This window comes from Zea mays, chromosome 4 (genome assembly GCF_902167145.1).
Source record: "Zea mays cultivar B73 chromosome 4, Zm-B73-REFERENCE-NAM-5.0, whole genome shotgun sequence".
Classification (NCBI taxonomy): Eukaryota; Viridiplantae; Streptophyta; class Magnoliopsida; order Poales; family Poaceae; genus Zea; species Zea mays.
In genome coordinates this window covers 52,380,420-52,399,620 of record NC_050099.1, presented here as the reverse complement: position 1 = coordinate 52,399,620, position 19,201 = coordinate 52,380,420, and the positions used below count along the sequence as shown (strand labels likewise).

The following is a 19,201-nucleotide window of genomic DNA, read 5'->3' as shown; positions in this document are numbered from 1 at the left end:
AAGCAAGAGGACGTCAGCAAGGACTCAACCGCTCCGACAGCTGTCCCTCCGCCAGGCTCCATCGCTCCTCCGACGGCCACGACATCACACCAGCTGGGTGCCAAAAATCTCTCCGGCTGCCACATCGGCATGTACTTAGGGCGCTAGCTCTCCCCCGCTAGACATGTAGCACTCTGCTACACCCCCATTGTACACCTAGATCCTCTCCTTATGCCTATAAAAGGAAGGACCAGGGCCCTCTTAGAGAGGGTTAGTCGCGCGGGGACGAGGATGAGACAGGCGCTCGCTCGGAGCCGCTCGCTTCCCTCACCCGCGTGGACGCTTGTAACCCCCTACTACAAGCGAACCCGACCAGGGCGCGGGACGAACACGAAGGCCGCGGGATTCCCACCTCTCTCACGCCGGTCTCCGGCCGCCTCGCCTCTCCCCCCTTCGCGCTCGACCCATCTGGGCTGGGGCACGCGGCGACACTCACTCGTCGGCCCAAGGGACCCCCCGGTCTTGAAACGCCGACAGTTGGCGCGCCAGGTAGGGGCCTGCTGCGTGTTGACGAACAGCTTCCCGTCAAGCTCCAGATGGGCAGTCTCCAGCAACCTTTCCAACCCGGGATGGTGCTCCGTTTTGGGAGTCTTGAGTTCATGTCCTTCGACGGCAGCTACGACATGATACTCCTTCCACCGCCGCGCGACAACGACAATGGCGGCCGACAGCCCGCCCGCCGGCGGCGGAATCGACGACGTCTTCCCCACGTGGCGGAAGAACAATCTTCGAGCTCGTTCCGCCTTCTTCCCCGTCGGCGGAGGGGAAGGCAGGGCAACCAAGGCCAAGCAGGAGGCAGCGCCTCGTTGGCTGTCGAGCGAGTCGACAGCGCCGGCACCCCAACGAGGGGCGCTCCGGGTATCGACTTCGCGCCTGAGACGAAGACGAGCGCCGTCTCCCCGCGACACGCCAATCCCGAGCAAGCGGACGACGCCAGCGCGCTCGCGGAGAGCTTGCTGGGCGTCACCCTCGTACCTGAGACGACGGTACAGTCAGTCCCCGACGTGACTTCATCGCCGCTCGTCGACCAAAAGGTACCGACCGATTCCCATCCTACGTCATTTGGATTCAGCCTCAACCCGCCTAGCGACCTTGCTTTGGCGGGCGCTCTCGTAGAGGCGAGTTCAAACCCTCTGGGGTTTCGCATGCGGTCGCCTTGGGACCGGTTGACGGACGTCTCGACCTACGGGCCCTCTAGGTCCGAGGAAGACGACGACCCCAGCATCTGTTGGGATTTCTCTGGACTTGGCAACCCCAGTGCCATGCGGGACTTCATGACCGCATGTGACTACTGCCTCTCCGACTGTTCCGACGGTAGCCGCAGCCTCGACGACGAGGACTGCGGCCCAAGCCGCGAATGTTTCCACGTCGATCTAGGGGGTCCCTCCGAAGGCAATCATCTCGGCATGCCGGAGGATGGTGATCTCCCTAGGCCGGTGCCCCGCGTTGACATCCCACGAGAGCTAGCTGTGGTCCCCGTTCAGGCGGGGGGCCATGACCCACAGCTCGAGCAAATCTGCAGGGTGCAGGCCAGGCTCGATGAGGGAACAGGAGCGCTTGAGCCGATCCGCCGGGACGTCGGGCAGGCATGGGCGGGCCCACCCCCGGCCGGAGAAATACGTCAGCTGCCCCAGGGCTTCCAGCACCACGCCGCCGATGATGTCAGGGTCAGGCCACCACCCGCATCCAGTGGGGTCGGTCAGAACCTGGCTGCAGCAGCGATGCTTCTCCGCGTGATGCCGGAGCCATCAACCACCGAGGGTCGGCGAATCCAGGGGAGCTCAAGAATCTCCTGGAAGGCGCTGAGGTCCGACGGGCCGAGAGCTCTGCCTCCCGAAGGCAGGGATACCCCTCGGAACCTCATGCCGCGACTTCCCGATTCATGCGGGAAGCCTCGGTCTACACCGGGCGCACGCGCAACACCGCGCCTGCGGCCCCGGGCCGCCTCGGCAACGAGCACCATCATCGCGACCGTCGGGCCCACCTCGACGAGAGGGTGCGCCGAGGCTATCACCTCAGGCGTGGGGGACGCTACGACAGCGGGGAGGATCGGAGTCCCTCGCCCGAGCCACCCGGTCCGCAGGCCTTCAGCCGGGCCATCCGATGGGCACCGTTCCCGACCCGGTTCCGACCCCCGACTACTATCACAAAGTACTCGGGGGAGACGAGACCGGAACTGTGGCTCGCGGACTACCGTCTGGCCTGCCAATTGGGTGGAACGGACGACGACAACCTCATCATCCGCAACCTCCCCCTGTTCCTCTCCGACACCGCTCGCGCCTGGTTGGAGCACCTGCCTCCAGGGCAGATCTCCAACTGGGACGACCTGGTCCAAGCCTTCGCCGGCAATTTCCAGGGCACGTACGTGCGCCCCGGGAATTCCTGGGACCTCCGAAGCTGCCGACAGCAGCCGAGAGAGTCTCTCCGGGACTACATTCGGCGATTTTCGAAGCAGCGCACCGAGCTGCCCAACATCACCAACTCGGATGTCATCGGCGCGTTCCTCGTCGGCACCACCTGCCGCGACCTGGTGAGCAAGTTGGGTCGCAAGACCCCCACCAGGGCGAGCGAGCTGATGGACATCGCCACCAAATTCGCCTCCGGCCAGGAGGCAGTCGAGGCTATCTTCCGAAAGGACAAGCAGCCCCAGGGCCGCCCATCGGAAGATGCTCCCGAGGCATCTACTCAGCGTGGAGCCAAGAAGAAAGGCAAGAAGAAGTCGCAAGCGAAACGCGACGCCGCCGACGCGGACCTTGTCGCCGCCGCCGAGTACAAGAACCCTCGGAAACCCCCGGGAGGTGCCAACCTCTTCGACAAGATGCTTAAGGAGCCATGCCCCTATCACTAGGGGCCCGTCAAGCACACCCTTGAGGAGTGCGTCATGCTTCGACGCCACTTCCACAGGGCCGGGCCACCCGCGGAGGGTGGCAGGGCCCGCGACGACAACAAGAAGGAAGATCACCAAGTAGGAGAGTTCCCCGAGGTCCGCGACTGCTTCATGATCTACGGTGGACAAGCGGCGAATACCTCGGCTCGGCACCGCAAGCAAGAGCGCCGGGAGGTCTGCTCAGTGAAGGTGGCGGCGCCAGTCTACCTAGACTGGTCCGACAAGCCCATCACCTTCGACCAAGCCGACCACCCCGACCACGTGCCGAGCCCGGGGAAATACCCGCTCGTCGTCGACCCCGTCATCGGTGACGTCAGGCTCACCAAGGTCCTTATGGATGGAGGCAGCAGCCTCAACATCATCTACGCCGAGACCCTCGGGCTCCTGCGCGTCGATCTGTCCTCCGTCCGAGCAGGCGCTGCGCCCTTCCACGGGATCATTCCCGGGAAGCGCGTCCAGCCCCTCAGACGACTCGACCTTCCCGTCTGCTTCGGAACGCCCTCCAACTTCCGAAGGGAGACTCTGACGTTCGAGGTGGTCGGGTTCCGAGGAACCTACCATGCGGTACTGGGAAGGCCATGCTACGCGAAGTTCATGGCCGTCCCCAACTACACCTACCTGAAGCTCAAGATGTCGGGCCCCAACGGGGTCATCACTGTCGGCCCCACGTACAAACACGCGTTCGAATGCGACGTGGAGTGCGTGGAGTACGCCGAGGCCCTCGCCGAGTCCGAGGCCCTCATCGCCGACCTGGAAGGCCTCTCTAAGGAGGTGCCGGACGTGAAACGTCATGCCGGCAACTTCGAGCCAGCGGAGACGGTTAAGGCCGTCCCCCTCGACCCCAGCGGCGACGCCTCCAAGCAGATCCGGATCGGCTCCGGGCTCGACCCCAAATAGGAAGCAGTGCTCGTCGACTTTCTCCGCGCAAACGCCGACGTCTTCGCGTGGAGTCCCTCGGACATGCCCGGCATACCGAGGGATGTCGCCGAGCACTCGCTGGATATTCGGGCCGGAGCCCGACCCGTCAAGCAGCCTCTGCGTCGATTCGACGAAGAGAAGCGCAGAGCCATAGGCGAGGAGATCCAAAAGTTAATGGCGGCAGGGTTCATCAAAGAGGTATTCCATCCCGAATGGCTTGCCAACCCTGTGCTTGTGAGAAAGAAAGGGGGGAAATGGCGGATGTGTGTAGACTACACAGGTCTCAACAAAGCATGTCCGAAGGTTCCCTACCCTCTGCCTCGCATCGATCAAATCGTGGATTCCACCGCTGGGTGCGAAACCCTGTCTTTCCTCGATGCCTACTCAGGGTATCATCAAATCAGGATGAAAGAGTCCGACCAGCTCGCGACTTCTTTCATCGCGCTATTCGGCATGTACTGCTATGTCACCATGTCGTTCGGCTTGAGGAATGCGGGCGCGACGTACCAGCGGTGCATGAACCATGTGTTCGGCGAACACATTGGCCGCACGGTCGAGGCCTACGTTGATGACATCGTAGTCAAGACGAGGAAAGCTTCCGACCTCCTTTCCGACCTTGAAGTGACATTCCGATGCCTCAAGGCGAAAGGCGTCAAGCTCAATCCCGAGAAGTGTGTCTTCGGGGTGCCCCGAGGCATGCTCTTGGGGTTCATCGTCTCCGAGCGGGGCATCGAAGCCAACCCGGAGAAGATCGCAACCATCACCAGCATGGGGCCCATCAAGGACTTAAAAGGCGTACAGAGGGTCATGGGATGTCTCGCGGCTCTGAGCCGCTTCATCTCACGCCTCGGCGAAAGAGGTCTGCCTCTGTACCGCCTCTTAAGGAAGGCCGAGTGCTTCACTTGGACCCCTGAGGCCGAGGAAGCTCTCGGGAACCTAAAGGCGCTCCTCACAAAGGCGCCTATCTTGGTGCCTCCAGCTGCCGGAGAAGCCCTCTTGGTCTACGTCGCCGCGACCACTCAGGGTGTTAGCGCCGCGATTGTGGTCGAGAGGCAAGAAGAGGGGCATGCATTGCCCGTTCAGAGGCCAGTTTACTTCGTCAGCTAGGTACTGTCCGAAACCAAGATCCGCTACCCACAAGTTCAGAAGCTGTTGTATGCAGTGATCCTGACGCGGCGGAAGTTGCGACACTACTTCGAGTCTCATCCGGTAACTGTGGTGTCATCCTTCCCCCTGGGGGAGATCACCCAGTGCCGAGAGGCCTTGGGCAGGATTGCAAAGTGGGCGGTGGAAATCATGGGCGAGGCAATCTCGTTCGCCCCTCGGAAGGCCATCAAGTCCCAGGTCTTGGCAGACTTCGTAGCCGAATGGGTCGACACCCAGCTACCGACGACTCCGATCCAACCGGAGCTCTGGACCATGTTTTTCGACGGGTCGCTGATGAAGACGGGAGCCGGCGCGGGCCTACTCTTCATCTCGCCCCTCGGGAAACACCTACGCTATGTGCTATGCCTCCATTTCCCGGCGTCCAACAATGTGGCTGAGTACGAGGCTCTGGTCAACGGGTTGCGGATCGCCATCGAGCTAGGGGTCCGGTGCCTCGACGCCCGCGGTGACTAGCAGCTCGTCATCGACCAAGTCATGAAAAACTCCCACTGCCGCGACCCGAAGATGGAGGCCTACTGCGATGAGGTTCGGCGCCTGGAAGACAAGTTCTACGGGCTCGAGCTTAACCACATCGCTCGGCGCTACAACGAGACTGCGGACGAGCTGGCTAAAATAGCCTCGGGGCGAACAACGGTTCCCCCGGACGTCTTCTCCCGGGATCTGCATCAACCCTCCGTCAAGATCGACGACACGCCCGAGCTTGAGGCGCCCTCGGCCCAGTCCGAGGTACCCTCGGTCCATCCCGAGGTACCCTCGGCACAGCCCGAGGCACCCTCAGCTCGACCCGAGGCGCCCTCGGTTCAGCCCGAGGTACCCTCGGCCTCCGAGGGTGAGGCGCTGCGCATCGAGGACGAGCGAAGCGGGGCCACGCCTGATCGAAACTGGCAGACCTCGTACCTGCAATATCTCCACCAAGGAGAGCTACCCCTCGACCGAGCCGAGGCTCGGCGGGTGGCGCGGCGCGCCAAGTCGTTCGTCTTGCTGGGCGATGAGAAGGAGCTCTACCACCGCAGCCCCTCGGGCATCCTCCAGCGATGCATCTCCGTCACCGAGGGTCAGGAACTCCTGCGAGAGATACACTCGGGGGCTTGCGGCCATCACGCAGCGCCTCGAGCCCTTGTCGGGAATGCTTTCCGACAAGGCTTCTACTGGCCAACGGCGGTGGATGACGCCACTAGAATTGTCCGCACCTGCGAAGGGTGCCAATTCTATGCGAAGCAGACCCACTTGCCCGCTCAGGCTCTGCAGACGATACCCATCACCTGGCCTTTTGCTGTGTGGGGTCTGGACCTCGTCGGCCCTTTGCAGAAGGCGCCCGGGGGCTACACGCACCTGCTGGTCGCCATCGACAAATTCTCCAAGTGGATCGAGGTCCGACCTCTGAACAGCATCAGGTCCGAGCAGGCGGTGGCGTTCTTCACCAACATCATCCATCGCTTCGGGGTCCCGAACTCCATCATCACCGACAACGGCACCCAGTTCACCGGCAGAAAGTTCTTGGACTTCTGCGAGGATCACCACATCCGGGTGGACTGGGCCGCTGTGGCTCATCCCATGTCAAATGGGCAAGTAGAGCGTGCCAACGGCATGATTCTACAAGGGCTCAAGCCTCGGATTTACAACGACCTCAACAAGTTCGGCAAGCGATGGATGAAGGAACTCCCCTCGGTGGTCTGGAGCCTGAGGACAACGCCGAGCCGAGCCACGGGTTTCACGCCGTTCTTCCTAGTCTACGGGGCCGAGGCCGTCTTGCCCACAGACCTGGAATACGGCTCCCCGAGGACGAGGGCCTACAGCGATCAAAGCAACCAAGCTAGCCGAGAAGACTCGCTGGACCAGCTGGAAGAGGCTCGGGACAAGGCCTTGCTACACTCGGCGCGGTACCAGCAGTCCCTGCGACGCTACCACGCCCGAGGGGTCCGGCCCCGAGACCTCCAGGTGGGCGACCTGGTGCTTCGGTTGCGACAAGACGCCCGAGGGAGGCACAAGCTCACGCCCCCCCTAGGAGGGGCCATTCGTCATCGCCAAAGTTCGGAAGCCCGAAACGTACAAGCTGGCCAACAGTCAAGGCGAGGTCTACGGCAACGCTTGGAACATCCAACAGCTACGTCGCTTCTACCCTTAAGATGTTTTCAAGTTGCTCATATACCTCGCACCCACGCAAAGTTTAGTCATCAAGGAAGGGTCGGCCTCGCCTCGGCAAAGCCCGACCCTTCCTCGGGGGCTAAAAGGGGGGAACCCCCTCTGCGTTGAAATTTTCCTCGAAAAAAAGATCTCTTCTGCCAGAATATCTTTCGTGCTTTTTGACTACTTCGAAAAGTGGATCCTGAAAACGACGGAGTACACGTAAGCAGCCAAGGCTGACCGAGCCGAGGGACTCCTACGCCTCCGGGATACAGATACCTCACTCATCACCTTCTGCGATAAGTAACTCACGTTCGGATAAGTGGGTCCGTGGACCGAACAAGTCTTCACGTTCGGAAGTTCTTCTGCCGAAGCGATCCTTCGAGCCTTCTCGACTGAGTCGGTGACAGAGCCTCATGGACAGGTAAAAGTGCGCGTAAGCGGCAAGGCCGACCGAGCCGAGGGACTCCTACGCCTCCGGGATACGGATACCTCACTCATCACCTTCCGCGAGAAGCAACTCTCGCTCGCACAAACATCCCTGTTGCCGATAAAAAAGTCCAGATACTCGAAACCAGAGGAAAAGAGATACAGCTTTGCAACACAGCGAGGGTGTGTGTTCTGGCCTCAGCGGCCGCAGGAGACACACGCTACAAGACAATCTGATCCTGCAGGCTCGGGCCTTGATGCTGGAAGGGGGCAGCAGCACCCTCGGCATCGACGACACCTTTGGCGAGGTCCGACCTAGCCTCGGACGGCGACGCGGTCCGAGGATCTCCGCTCTAAAGGACGACGTCATCACCACACCCAGGCAATCGCTGCCAGGGTCTTCTCCGGGAATCCGGCCTGAGCAGGCGGCTCGGCCGGTCGCCCCGGGGCCTCGGCCAGCCGTCCTCAGAGGGCGCCAGCCCGACCCAAGGCTTCGGCTGGTCAACTCCAGTGTCGGTCCCGCCAACGGACAACCCGGCTAGGCTCTGGCCAACCAGGTTTCATTTTTGAGCCAACTCTGCCCCTGTTCATGCTGATATCTCTACCCCTGGCCTCGGCTCATCCAAGAGCGGCCAAGGGGTCCCTTTAACTAAGCCTGAGGAGCCTCGGACAACAAGGCCGACCGAGCCGAGGGACTCCTACGCCTCCGGGATACGGATACCTCACTCGTCACCTTGACACGGGGTGACTCACGCTTGGTGAAGCGGTTCAGACAACCAACATGCGAGTCTTAGTGCTCGAAAATGAGGAAAAAACACGGCTCCGTGCCAAAATTACATACATGTTCAGGCCTCGACAGCCATAATGAACAAAAACACTGGCATTCAAAGTGCCATTATAGACGGAACTCCGGTTCCGCCTCCGCAGGTACGAACAACCCCACTCGATGGGGGAGGGCCTGCGGAGCAACAGAAGACCGACGAACGACGCGCCGTCGCCCGCTCCAGCAGCAGCGACGACGACGACTTCTGCTCCGGGGGGCCGAACAGCGGCAGCACTGACCTCAGGGCGGGTGCTGCTGCCAGGAGGCCCCCGCCCATGCCCAAACTCGTGAGGCAAGGACGGGCAGAAGGCCGTAGAGTTGGAGGTCGGTCCGTGGGCGGCCCCGGCTATCTCGTCGGCGGAAGAACCTCTTCTAGGCTTCCAGCTGCCGTGGTAGACGCCGGCGCCGCGAGCGGCTCCGAAGCCACTCGCGTCCGAGAGCCAGGCACGGTGCAGCTGCCGGCGCCACGGACGACGACCGCCCTTCCCTCCGATCACTGAGTGAAGGAGCGGGCCACCGCCCACGCATGGGGCCGACCCCAACTCGGCACACTCCCCTCCCCAGCCCTGGTGATGAAAATCCTTGAGGCTGAGGGAGGGGCAGAGGCCGCAGCCCGGCTCGCTTTTCCCCACCATCAAGCTGGAGGTCACCATCTTGGGTGACCGTCGGTGGAGGGGTGCAGCCGGGCTGCATGATGAAAATCCTTGAAGCCGAACGATGGCTGAAAGGTACCAACTCCCATGGAGTTGCGTTCCTCCAACGATGAGGCGAAAAGACGGTGGGTATCCCCCATCTGGGGGCTTGGAAGGTGGAAAGACACGATGCATAAGGGAGCGCAAAGACATGGTCGCCTTCCGAAGGGGGTCACCCTCCTTTTAAAGGCAACTCTCCCTACTTGCGCCCCCAGCCGTCATAGGCTGAGTCTTCTCCAACACGCTCCAAGGCCCTCCCCTGCGGCGCGGGGGCTGGGTCCCACACGTCATGCAAACCGGCTCAGAGCAGAAGAAGCCAAACCGCCACGCGCGGTGCGCACGACCGCCCAGCGGTTACAAGTGACCCTCCACTTTTGCCCAGACCAGCGGGCGGAAGGGGCGGGCAGCCATGCAGGCGGCATGCAACCGCGCCAAGTGGACGCGCTTCTCCGACTCCCGACACGCCCAGAATGGAGGCCCAGGCCCACGCGTCACGCAACCGGCGCGCCGGATGCTTCATGCAAGCAACTGCACCGCCACTTGCGCCACCACCGCGCCTCCTCGATTGCGGAACCAATACCGCGACTCGAGGCGACCCAGCGCACGACCCAGCAGCGCCAGCCTGGCACGGCGGTCAATGCGGCCAAAAATGGGCCGGCAGTAATGACGGTGGCAGGCGGGCGGGAGCAGCGGTCACGTCGTCAGCTAAGCTCACGTCCCATCCGGGGGCAGCAAGAGAACCCCCTCACACGGCGTGAAGACAACGCGCTCGTGATCCGTTCCTCGAACGGCTCGCGCACGTGCAACGGCCGCCCCGCCAACCACTCGCCCCGTCGCATTAACTCCGCAGCGGGACAGGCGGCGCTTCTGGCAGGAGAAGCGGGCGACGCTTCGCCTTCGCCGTAATAACCGCGCCAAAAAAGGTACGCCGCGTCGTTCGATTTCGTATCCTTTTCCTTTTTTCCTCTTTCTCTCTCTCTTGCAACAGGGACCGGGAAAGGGGGATACCCCGAAAAGGATCCTTCCCCGTGAAGGAACCAGGCTCCGAGCCTCCCTACTGATCAGAGGTTCGAAGGCTGACCCCCCGAAGGGTTCGACAGCCGCCTCAGATCGCGTGGGCCCTACACCCACTACTGGTTAGAGGTTTGAAGGCCGGCCCCCCGAAGGGTTCCACGGCCGCCTCAGGCTACTCGGGCTCCGCGCCCATTACTGATCAGGGGTTCGAAGGCTGGCCCCCGAAGGGTTCACAGCCGCCTCAGACGCCGAGCGAGGGATGACCATGGGTACGTTTGATACATAACCAAGGCTCGGGCTGCGCTCCCGAGGTACCCTAGGACATTTCCGAGACCAGCGGGAGCGATCTTGTAACGGAATCCCATCAGAGGGAGGCATCGAGCCCTCGGACCCCGTCGCCAGGGGACCGGGTCCGGCAGATCACCCGCAGGTACTTTTGGGCGTGCCTCTGGGCCCCTAGCCGACCCCTAACGAACGGGACACGGACGTCCACTCGGATTACCCGCTTGCAGCTCACCGGAGACACCATGTTCGGCGCCCATCGAGGGCAACATGGCGCTTTCCCCCCTCCTCCTTGCGGAAAGGCGACGCAGGGGCGTATGTAAAAAAGCCGAGTCTGTCCCTAATCGCCCTCTCGCCCTGTGCAGAGGCTCGGGGGCTGCTCTCGCAAACCCGGCTCCGGCCGAACCGTTGACAGCGTCAACATACCAGCCCGAGAACTTGGGACCCGACCGTACACCCGGGCTACAGCCAGCTCGCATGAGGGAACAACCAGACCAGCCGAAGCATTACGCGAGGCATTAAAACCTCGAAAGAGTGAAACCACTCCTCTGAGGCCTCGGGGGCTACACCCGGCGGGTGCGCTCGCGCGCACCCACCGGAACAAGATGCAACCGAGAATGGCTGGTCCCCTTGCAAAAAAGTGCGACGAAAGCCTCCAAGCGAGTGCTAACACTCCCTTCGAGGCTCGGGGGCTACTGTCGGGGACCATAATTAGGGGTACCCTCAAGACTCCTAATTCTCAGCTGGTAACCCCCATCAGCATAAAGCTGCTAAGGCCTGATGGGTGCGATTAAGTCAGGGATCAGTCCATTCGAGCGACTCGATCACGCCTCGCCCGAGCCTAGCCTCGGACAAGGGCAGCCGGCCCCGGAGGATTTCCGTCTCGCCCGAGGCCCCCCTTCTGACGGCGAACATATTTCCGGCTCGCCCGAGGCCCTGCCTTCGCTAAGAAGCAACCCTGACTAAATCGCCGCACCGACCGACCAAGTCGCAGGAGCATTTAACGCAAAGGTGGCCTGACACCTTTATCCTGACACGCGCCCCCCGGCAGAGCCGAAGTGACCGCCGTCACTTCGCCGCTCCACTGACCGGCCTGACAGAAGGACAGCGCCGCCTGCGCCACTCCGACTGCAGTGTCACTTGACAGAGTGAGACTGACAGGCAGTCAGGCCCTGCCAAAGGCACCATAGGAAGCTCCGCTCCGCCCGACCCAGGGCTCGGACTCGGGCTAAGTCCCGGAAGACGGCGAACTCTGCTCCGCCCGACCCAGGGCTCGGACTCGGGCTAAGTCCCGGAAGACGGCGAACTCCGCTCCGCCCGACCCAGGGCTCGGACTCGGGCTCAGTCCCAGAAGACGGCGAACTCCGCTCCGCCCGACCCAGGGCTCGGACTCGGGCTAAGTCCCGGAAGACGGCGAACTCCGCTCCGCTCGACCCAGGGCTCGGACTCGGGCTCAGCCCCAGAAGACGACGAACTCCGCTTCGACCGACCCCAGGGCTCGGACTCCGCCCTGGCCTCTGCCGACGACCTCCGCCTCGCCCGACCCAGGGGCTCGGACTCGGCCTCGGCCATGGAAGACAGACCTGATCTCGGCTTCGGAGGAGCCTCCACATCGCCCAATCTAGGGCGCAGGCCAGCCACGTCAACAGGAGGCACCATCATCACCCTACCCCGAGCTGACTCGGGCCGCAGGGAACAAGACCGGTGTCCCATCTGGCTAGCTCCGCCAGATAGGCAATGATGGCGCCCCGCATGCTCTGTGACGACAACGGCTCTCAGCCCCCTTACGGAAGCAAGAGGACGTCAGCAAGGACTCAACCGCTCCGACAGCTGTCCCTCCGCCAGGCTCCATCGCTCCTCCGACGGCCACGACATCACACCAGCTGGGTGCCAAAAATCTCTCCGGCTGCCACATCAGCATGTACTTAGGGCGCTAGCTCTCCCCCGCTAGACACGTAGCACTCTGCTACACCCCCCATTGTACACCTGGATCATCTCCTTATGCCTATAAAAGGAAGGACCAGGGCCCTCTTAGAGAGGGTTGGCCGCGCGGGGACGAGGACGAGACAGGCGCTCGCTCGGAGCCGCTCGCTTCCCTCACCCGCGTGGACGCTTGTAACCCCCTACTGCAAGCGCACCCGACCTAGGCGCGGGACGAACACGAAGGCCGCGGGATTTCCACCTCTCTCACGCCGGTCTCCGGCCGCCTCGCCTCTCCCCCCTTCGCGCTCGCCCTCGCGCTCGACCCATCTGGGCTGGGGCACGCGGCGACACTCACTCGTCGGCCCAAGGGACCCCCCGGTCTCGAAACGCCGACAACGAGAATCGAAAAATAATACAATCTAGTCAGGTAAATGTCGAAATCGGATGGGAACCGGGATTTTAGATCGGTAAAATCACACCATAAAATCATATGTTCACAACTTTGACAACAAACATATTGTTAAAGTATGCAAGCAACTTCATTGTCCTTAGAAATTTTTAGTGCGCTTTCATCCTGTTAATGCATAAAAAACAACTTTAGTTAATTATCGACATATACAACATGAATCAGTATGCAAGCAGTATCAATGTAATGCTTCCGAATAGTAATAAGATTAACAAGCATTAGTAAGCTGCTCACATTAGTAAACAAGTTGCTTATTAATGCATTAGTAAGCCCCGAGGAAGCAGGCAAGCAGCCGTCCTGTCCGCAGGAGCAGGCGAGCAGTCGTCCGCGTGGAGCCGTCTGCTGCGTGGTGGCGTGGAGGTCTGCTGACTGCTGGAGAATCTGCGTAGCTCTGCTACGTGGAGCTCTGCTGGACTGCTGCGTGGAGGTCTGATGGACTGCTGCGTGGAACTCTGCGTGTGATAGCACATTAGCACTTTTGGACGGCATGAGTACAGACCTTTTGAACAGCGACGTCGAGTGGTCGCCACGGACTCAGCGGCTCAAGGCTTAGAACGGCATCGTCGAGTGGCCGGCGGCGGGGTCGCGTGGAGAAGAGTGACTAGTGAGCTACTTAGAGCGGCGACGGCGCTAGTTTTTCTTTTTCTGTAGCCTGTAGCAGCCACTATAGGTGTACATTTGGGCCGGTCCAGATGGGCCGGCCCGAAGCACGGAAAAAAAGCACGGCCCAGGCACGGCCCGGCCCGAAATAATTTAGTGCCGGGCCGGCACGACCCGTTATATCGGGCCGAGTTTGGGCCGAGGTCACGGCCCATGGGCGGGCACGGGCACGACCCGTTTAAGGCAGGCACGAAATGACCCATATAGAGGCACGAAAAGGCCCATATATTTATTAAAACCACACTTCATTCCACATTTTCATATAATTGATAAAGAACACAAAACTAGAGATAATGCTAGTTAGATGTTATTTGTAGCTTTGAATTAGAGTGTGTGATGTAATTTTGCTTTTGTTATGAACATTAGACAATAAATTGAACTTACGAACTTTGTATAGAGCTGATTATACTCTTTTTCTTTTTAACAAAATGATTTATAAACGAGATAGTTATTACATAGTTGTGGTAACTTTAATTAATACAAATATTAAGTTTGATTTTGTTCAAATTTATTTGTCTTATCTTTTATTTGTTTTATTATTTTTTTGAATTTAGGGCTCTAATGTGAATTTTGGGCCAAAAATTGAATTTCGGACCCTAATGTGAATTTCGGGCCAAAAATTGAATTTCGGGCTTTTATAATTTCGGGCCGCCCGAAATGAGCCCGGCACGTTTAAGCAATTACGGGCCGGCCCGTGGGCTGAGGGCTAGGCCCATGGGCCGGCCCGGCACGGCTCGAAATTCAAACGGGCCGGGCCGGCCCGAAATTCAAACAATACGGGCCTTTTCGGGCTTGGGCCGGGCCGGGCGGCCCGAATGTACACCTATAGCAGCCACGACCGATGCTTAGATGGGCTGGGCTCTGGAGCACAGGAGCAGGCCGTATTGTTTTATTACCGAATTACAAAATACGGTACACAAAACGGGATCATCCCGATTAAAAACAGGATCCTGGTTAAACGGTCGAGAAAACAACCGTTTTCGTTTCCGTTTACCGTTTTCTATATCTCGTTTTCGTTCCGTTTTCGTTTTTTAAACGGGTTCGGAAATGATCGGAATAAAACTAACAAAATCGGTTATATGATAACGGTCAGAAGATTTTCCCATCCTACTTTCGTCCCTATGTGTGGCTATTCGCCCCCATTTCTTTTGCCAGCACGTGAGCTTCTGTCCCATTTGGCCATTTCTGGTGAACTTTATGCTGATTTACGCTGTTTTATGCTGCTATTCTGCTTTATGTTACTTTATCCTGCTCTTGTCCCATCCATGCTGCTTTATTCTTTTGTTACGGCCAGGGTGTGCGGACGAGAGGAAGCTGCGGCCAATACATAGGACGCGGGGCCGCCTGCGCGCGCGTGCGCGCGGCCAAGGCGCCAAGCCGAGAGCGGGCGGACGCGCTGAGCTCGCTGGGCGTGGCCATGGCGGAAATAAATTCTACAGGATACAGGGAAAATGGCGACGGCCATGGCGATGAGCTGAGTCAAGCGCGCGCGAGCGGGAAGATGGCGATGGGCGAGCGCCGAGGGACGCGGGAAGAGTGCAACGATTTCCGCGCGAAGATGGTAGTGGGTAGGTACGCACGAGTTAGAACTCCTGTTTCTTGCACGATGTAGCAGCAAGCAAAAAAAAAAAAAAAAAACAAAACGGAAGAAATCGAAGAGAGCCAGCGGGCGGGCGGATTGGATTCGGAACATCATGTGGTTGCGGATCGCCAGAGCGACAGGGGAACAGATCCGTCCGAGCAGCTAGGGCCAGGGACTCTCCTTACCACCAGCAGCGAAGGGATCAGGAGTTCAGGTCCCCGGCGGCCATGGGATGCATCTGCTGCACTCCCTGCCACCAGGAGAGCGGAGCGCAGGAGGCGGTGCCGGCGAGGATGGCGTTGCGGATGTCAGGACTGCCAGGTTGTGGTGTGTAAGCGATGTCATGAGCCCCGTGTTGCCTTCATATATCTTTTATCCCTCCTTTTTCCTTGTGTCCTTACTTTTTATCATTAGTTGTGTTTTATTCTCAGTCCTTTTTTAGCAGTAGTATCTTTTTGGATGAAAGAAAAACAGAAATAGCTACTTTCACACGTAATAATCCTGCCCTTTTTCTTGTTGGTGTCCTCACTTTTACTATTAGTTGTGTTTTTTTCTCAACCCTTTTTAGAATAGCACTATCTTTTTGGATGAAAGAAAAACAGAAATAGCTACTTTCACACGTAATAATCCTGGAAAATTTGAAGTGGAGTATTGGAGTTGGAGGAATTGAAGCCAGAGTTGTTTTCACATTGAATGTTTGATTCCGAACGGAAGAGACTTTTAAGCATGAGCGTCAATCATGATAATATGCACAAGACATCGTACAGATATACCACACGGCGAAAGGCAGGAAATAATCTACTGATCGATTGATCGGTTGGTATACATGTGGGTCAAGATTGATGAGGTGGTACCGTGGTAGGTGCCATCATGCATTCCAATCTTCTAGACACCAATTTCTTTCTTGGTTTAAATGTAGGTTTCTATTTTTTATTATTATACTAACAAAAAACACTTACGATTGATGAGGTCGTAGGTGCGAGTGAGATCTTGTACGCGGCTTCTGCTTCTCTCGTTGCTTTCAAGGATTCCCGCATTCACACAAGCAACAAATATCTGTTACATCGGATAGCAGCTTTGCCGTGTACTATAATAATAATAATAATTGTGTGTGTATATATTGAAAATTTAGCACAATCACTTACACGTCAACCACTAAAAGAACAATTAATCCTAAATAAGTGTACTCGTATCTCCATCCTTTCCTCCATAGTAGAGTCTCTAAAATTAAAATTAAGGGGTCCTATCTTGTCTCATCTGATCCTGAAGAACATCATTCCTGCCACCATTACACCAACTGCTAGCGAGTAAATCCTTTACACACAATTTGAGACTGTTCAAGTCATGCTGAGTCAACTGGAAGAAAAAAAAAGTATGTTCAATACGTCTAGTCGCCGCAAACAGGGTTCATACTAGTCGCCTCAAACAGTGTTCATACAGAGACATCAATTTAACTACACGGAGGAGGGGAAAGGGAAGCTATCAGATTCGATGGGAAAGCAAATGAGCTGTGCTTCTGAAAGGGATAAGGCGTATTGCCCAGTTGTTTATTCAAATGAAACGAGCTTCGTGCGTGATAGTACTACACTAATTCTATTCCAGGAGAGGCTTGACTTCATCGGTGCCTTTGCCGCCCCACTTTTGCACACGGCCTGAAGCTTGTGCGGCCTGCAGTTGTTTGCCAGAACAAAGAAGATCAGTCAATCACCAGAATTTAGTTATATGTACACCTCTGCTTGCAAGAACTAAGGGATTGTAAGGGAAAGAAGAAGAAAACAAAGAACATGACGCTAGTAGGTTGTTTACCTCTGCTTTCCAATCTGTCCTCCAAACCACACCTAGCAAGATGAGCGTCTGAAGGGTGATACCACAAAGCATGCCGGACCAAATCCCCTGCGATAAAACTAAAATGTGAGGGAATATAATTCACTACAAGGATTTTTCTTTGGCTAATTATGCGTGTTTCGTTCATGCGGCAGCTTTTCTGACTGCATACAGCATGCAGCTGCGAGAGTTTAATTACCCCAACTCCAAAGCTGAACTTGTATCCGAGCAAGTAGCCCAGGGGCAGGCCGAAGATATAGTAGCAGCCGAGGTTGATGTAGGCGACGAGGCCCTGCCATCCGCCCCCAACCGCGACCCCTGAAACCACGGGCTGCACGCTGTTGAGCACCATGGTGAGGCCGAGCAGGCCGGCGATCCTGGCGACGGCTCGCTGCAGGGTGGTGTCGCTGGTGAAAATGATGGAGAAGCTGTCTCTGAAGATGAGGATGAGTGCCATGCACAGAATCCCGATCACCAGCGCCTCGCCGACGACGACCATGACGGCGTTCCACGCGGCCCTCGGACGGCCGGAGCCAAGCTCGTTGGAGACTCGGACACTGAAATTAGATGGCAAAGGAACACAACAGAGCAGAGGCTGTATCAGTACCCGGCAACAGCAAGCATATATTCTGCCAGCACAGAATATTGAGCTATATTATATAGTACACATAGAGGCCATATCTGGACTGCACCTGATAGCGGCATTGAGGCCGATGAAGATCATGGCCTCCCATCCGTTTATGTTCATGCTGAAGACATACACAATTATGTAGGAGATGAGCTTTGTTTGTCCAAGAAACATTCTGATCTAACAAAGGAATCCAAGAAACATTCTGATCTAATAATCTACCGTTAGCATATCCTCCGTCGTGCGTACGTACCATATGCCTAGTGAGTCCACGGCAATCTGGGCGTCCTCCAGGTCGCCGGTGAGCACGGTGATCAGGCTCATGTACCATACCTCGAGGCAGAGCATGACGGCGGACTCGAGGGAGAGCCTGACGAATGGCCAGATTTCGTGGAAGGCGGCTACGGACCATCCTTTCCATCCGTCCTTGCACCATCCGATGATGTAGACGACCTGGCCGAGCGCGATGATCCAGTGCGCGATGTCGTAGGCGGCGGCGGCGCCGGGGAGGCCCCAGCCGAGCACGCTGACGAACAGGTAGTTGAGGAGGGCACAGGCGAGGAGCGCCCCGAAGCCGATCCAGGCGGGTACGGTGACCTTGCTCTGCGCCTGGAGGAACTTGCTGGCGGCGAAGTTGATGCCCATGGCGTAGATGGAGGGGACGATGTAGGTGGCGAACCTGGCGGACTCCCGCGCGACGTCGGCGTCCTGGCCGATGAGCAGGAGCAGCGACTCGGCGAAGACGAAGACGGGCGTCATGACGACGCAGGCGGCGACGAGGATGATCCAAGACCGCTGCAGGTAGACGCCGAGCATGGCGACCTCGCCGGCGCCGAAGGCCTGGCCGCAGAGCGTCTCGAGCGCGCTGCCCATGCCGAGGAGGAAGCCGAGCGCGAAGGTGGCGAACACGGAGAGGCCGATGGAGGCGGCGGCCAGCGGGAGGTTGCCGAGGTGGCCGATGAATATCTGGGTGATGGAGCTGATGGCGTACATGCTCAGCATGCCCACGCCGATGGGCAGCCCGATGCCCCAGAGGCGCTTGGACTCGTCCCAGACCATGCGCGCGGCGTCCCCCGCCGTGCGCACCAGCGGGGTGTCGGGCACGCGGGAGGCCGGCCGGCCGCCGAGATGCGGGAGCGGGCCCCCCTCGATGGTGCTGGCGTCTCCCCCCATCGCAGCAGTCCTCCCGGCGCCGCTGCTCGCGCTCGCTATGGAATAAGGGGGTTTGTTCGCGTCCGCTTGCTTGCCGTCTCGTCGCCCTTGCATTTATGTGGGGAGGCTTTTAGTTATCTCGCTCGATCACAGCCACATCTCGCAACAGCACTGCGCCTCCGCCACGGTTAGGTGGCAACTACTCGACTGCACCCAATGGCCAATGCTGCTCGTGACGAATGTATTTATGGAGGAGGAGGAGACGCATCAGCATCGTAAGCTCCTCTATTTTAATACACAGAAGATTTTTCCCTATATTCTAGACATAACTTCATTTTTTTATATGTATCATCTATATCTCTTCTTCAAGTATAATTCTGTTGCTTAAAAACGAAACTCGATCACTTTGCTTCAATGGAGATAAAGAGATCGCTAAAACCAAAAGCACATCAACCAATCAATAATCTTATTTTATTAAAATGTTCCTAATACTTACACAAGACCAACAAAACGAATGAATCGTAAATCAAACATCGAAAAATCCAAAATACTCCAAAACCGTATAACTAACTAGTGTTGTTTTCAATAGCT

At 58.1% G+C, this 19,201-nt stretch overlaps 2 protein-coding genes across 3 annotated transcripts; both read right to left on the bottom strand.

Annotated features, from left to right (window-relative positions):
- Window positions 1–14,632: 14,632 nt before the first annotated feature.
- LOC100384158 (uncharacterized) lies at window positions 14,633–15,391 on the bottom strand. The gene is given in 1 exon segment (NM_001176736.1): window positions 14,633–15,391. A coding segment is annotated over 1 exon segment (423 nt). The 5' UTR covers window positions 15,121–15,391; the 3' UTR covers window positions 14,633–14,697.
- Window positions 15,392–16,102: 711 nt separating this feature from the next.
- Window positions 16,103–18,872, bottom strand: LOC100193676 (uncharacterized). 2 transcript variants are annotated; one of them, XM_008678356.4, is made up of 5 exons: window positions 17,712–18,872; window positions 17,523–17,579; window positions 17,030–17,387; window positions 16,813–16,899; window positions 16,103–16,674 (listed from the first exon to the last, which is right to left on the bottom strand). In XM_008678356.4, the coding sequence occupies exons 1-5, from the start codon at window positions 18,722–18,724 to the stop codon at window positions 16,600–16,602; spliced, it is 1,590 nt and encodes a 529-aa protein (XP_008676578.1). In that variant the 5' UTR covers window positions 18,725–18,872; the 3' UTR covers window positions 16,103–16,599. The 2 variants fall into 2 exon arrangements, with proteins under 2 accessions (XP_008676578.1, NP_001132241.2); NM_001138769.2 differs by having other exon boundaries at window positions 16,396–16,674; window positions 16,813–17,387; window positions 17,712–18,689.
- Between the last annotated feature and the right edge of the window lie 329 nt (window positions 18,873–19,201).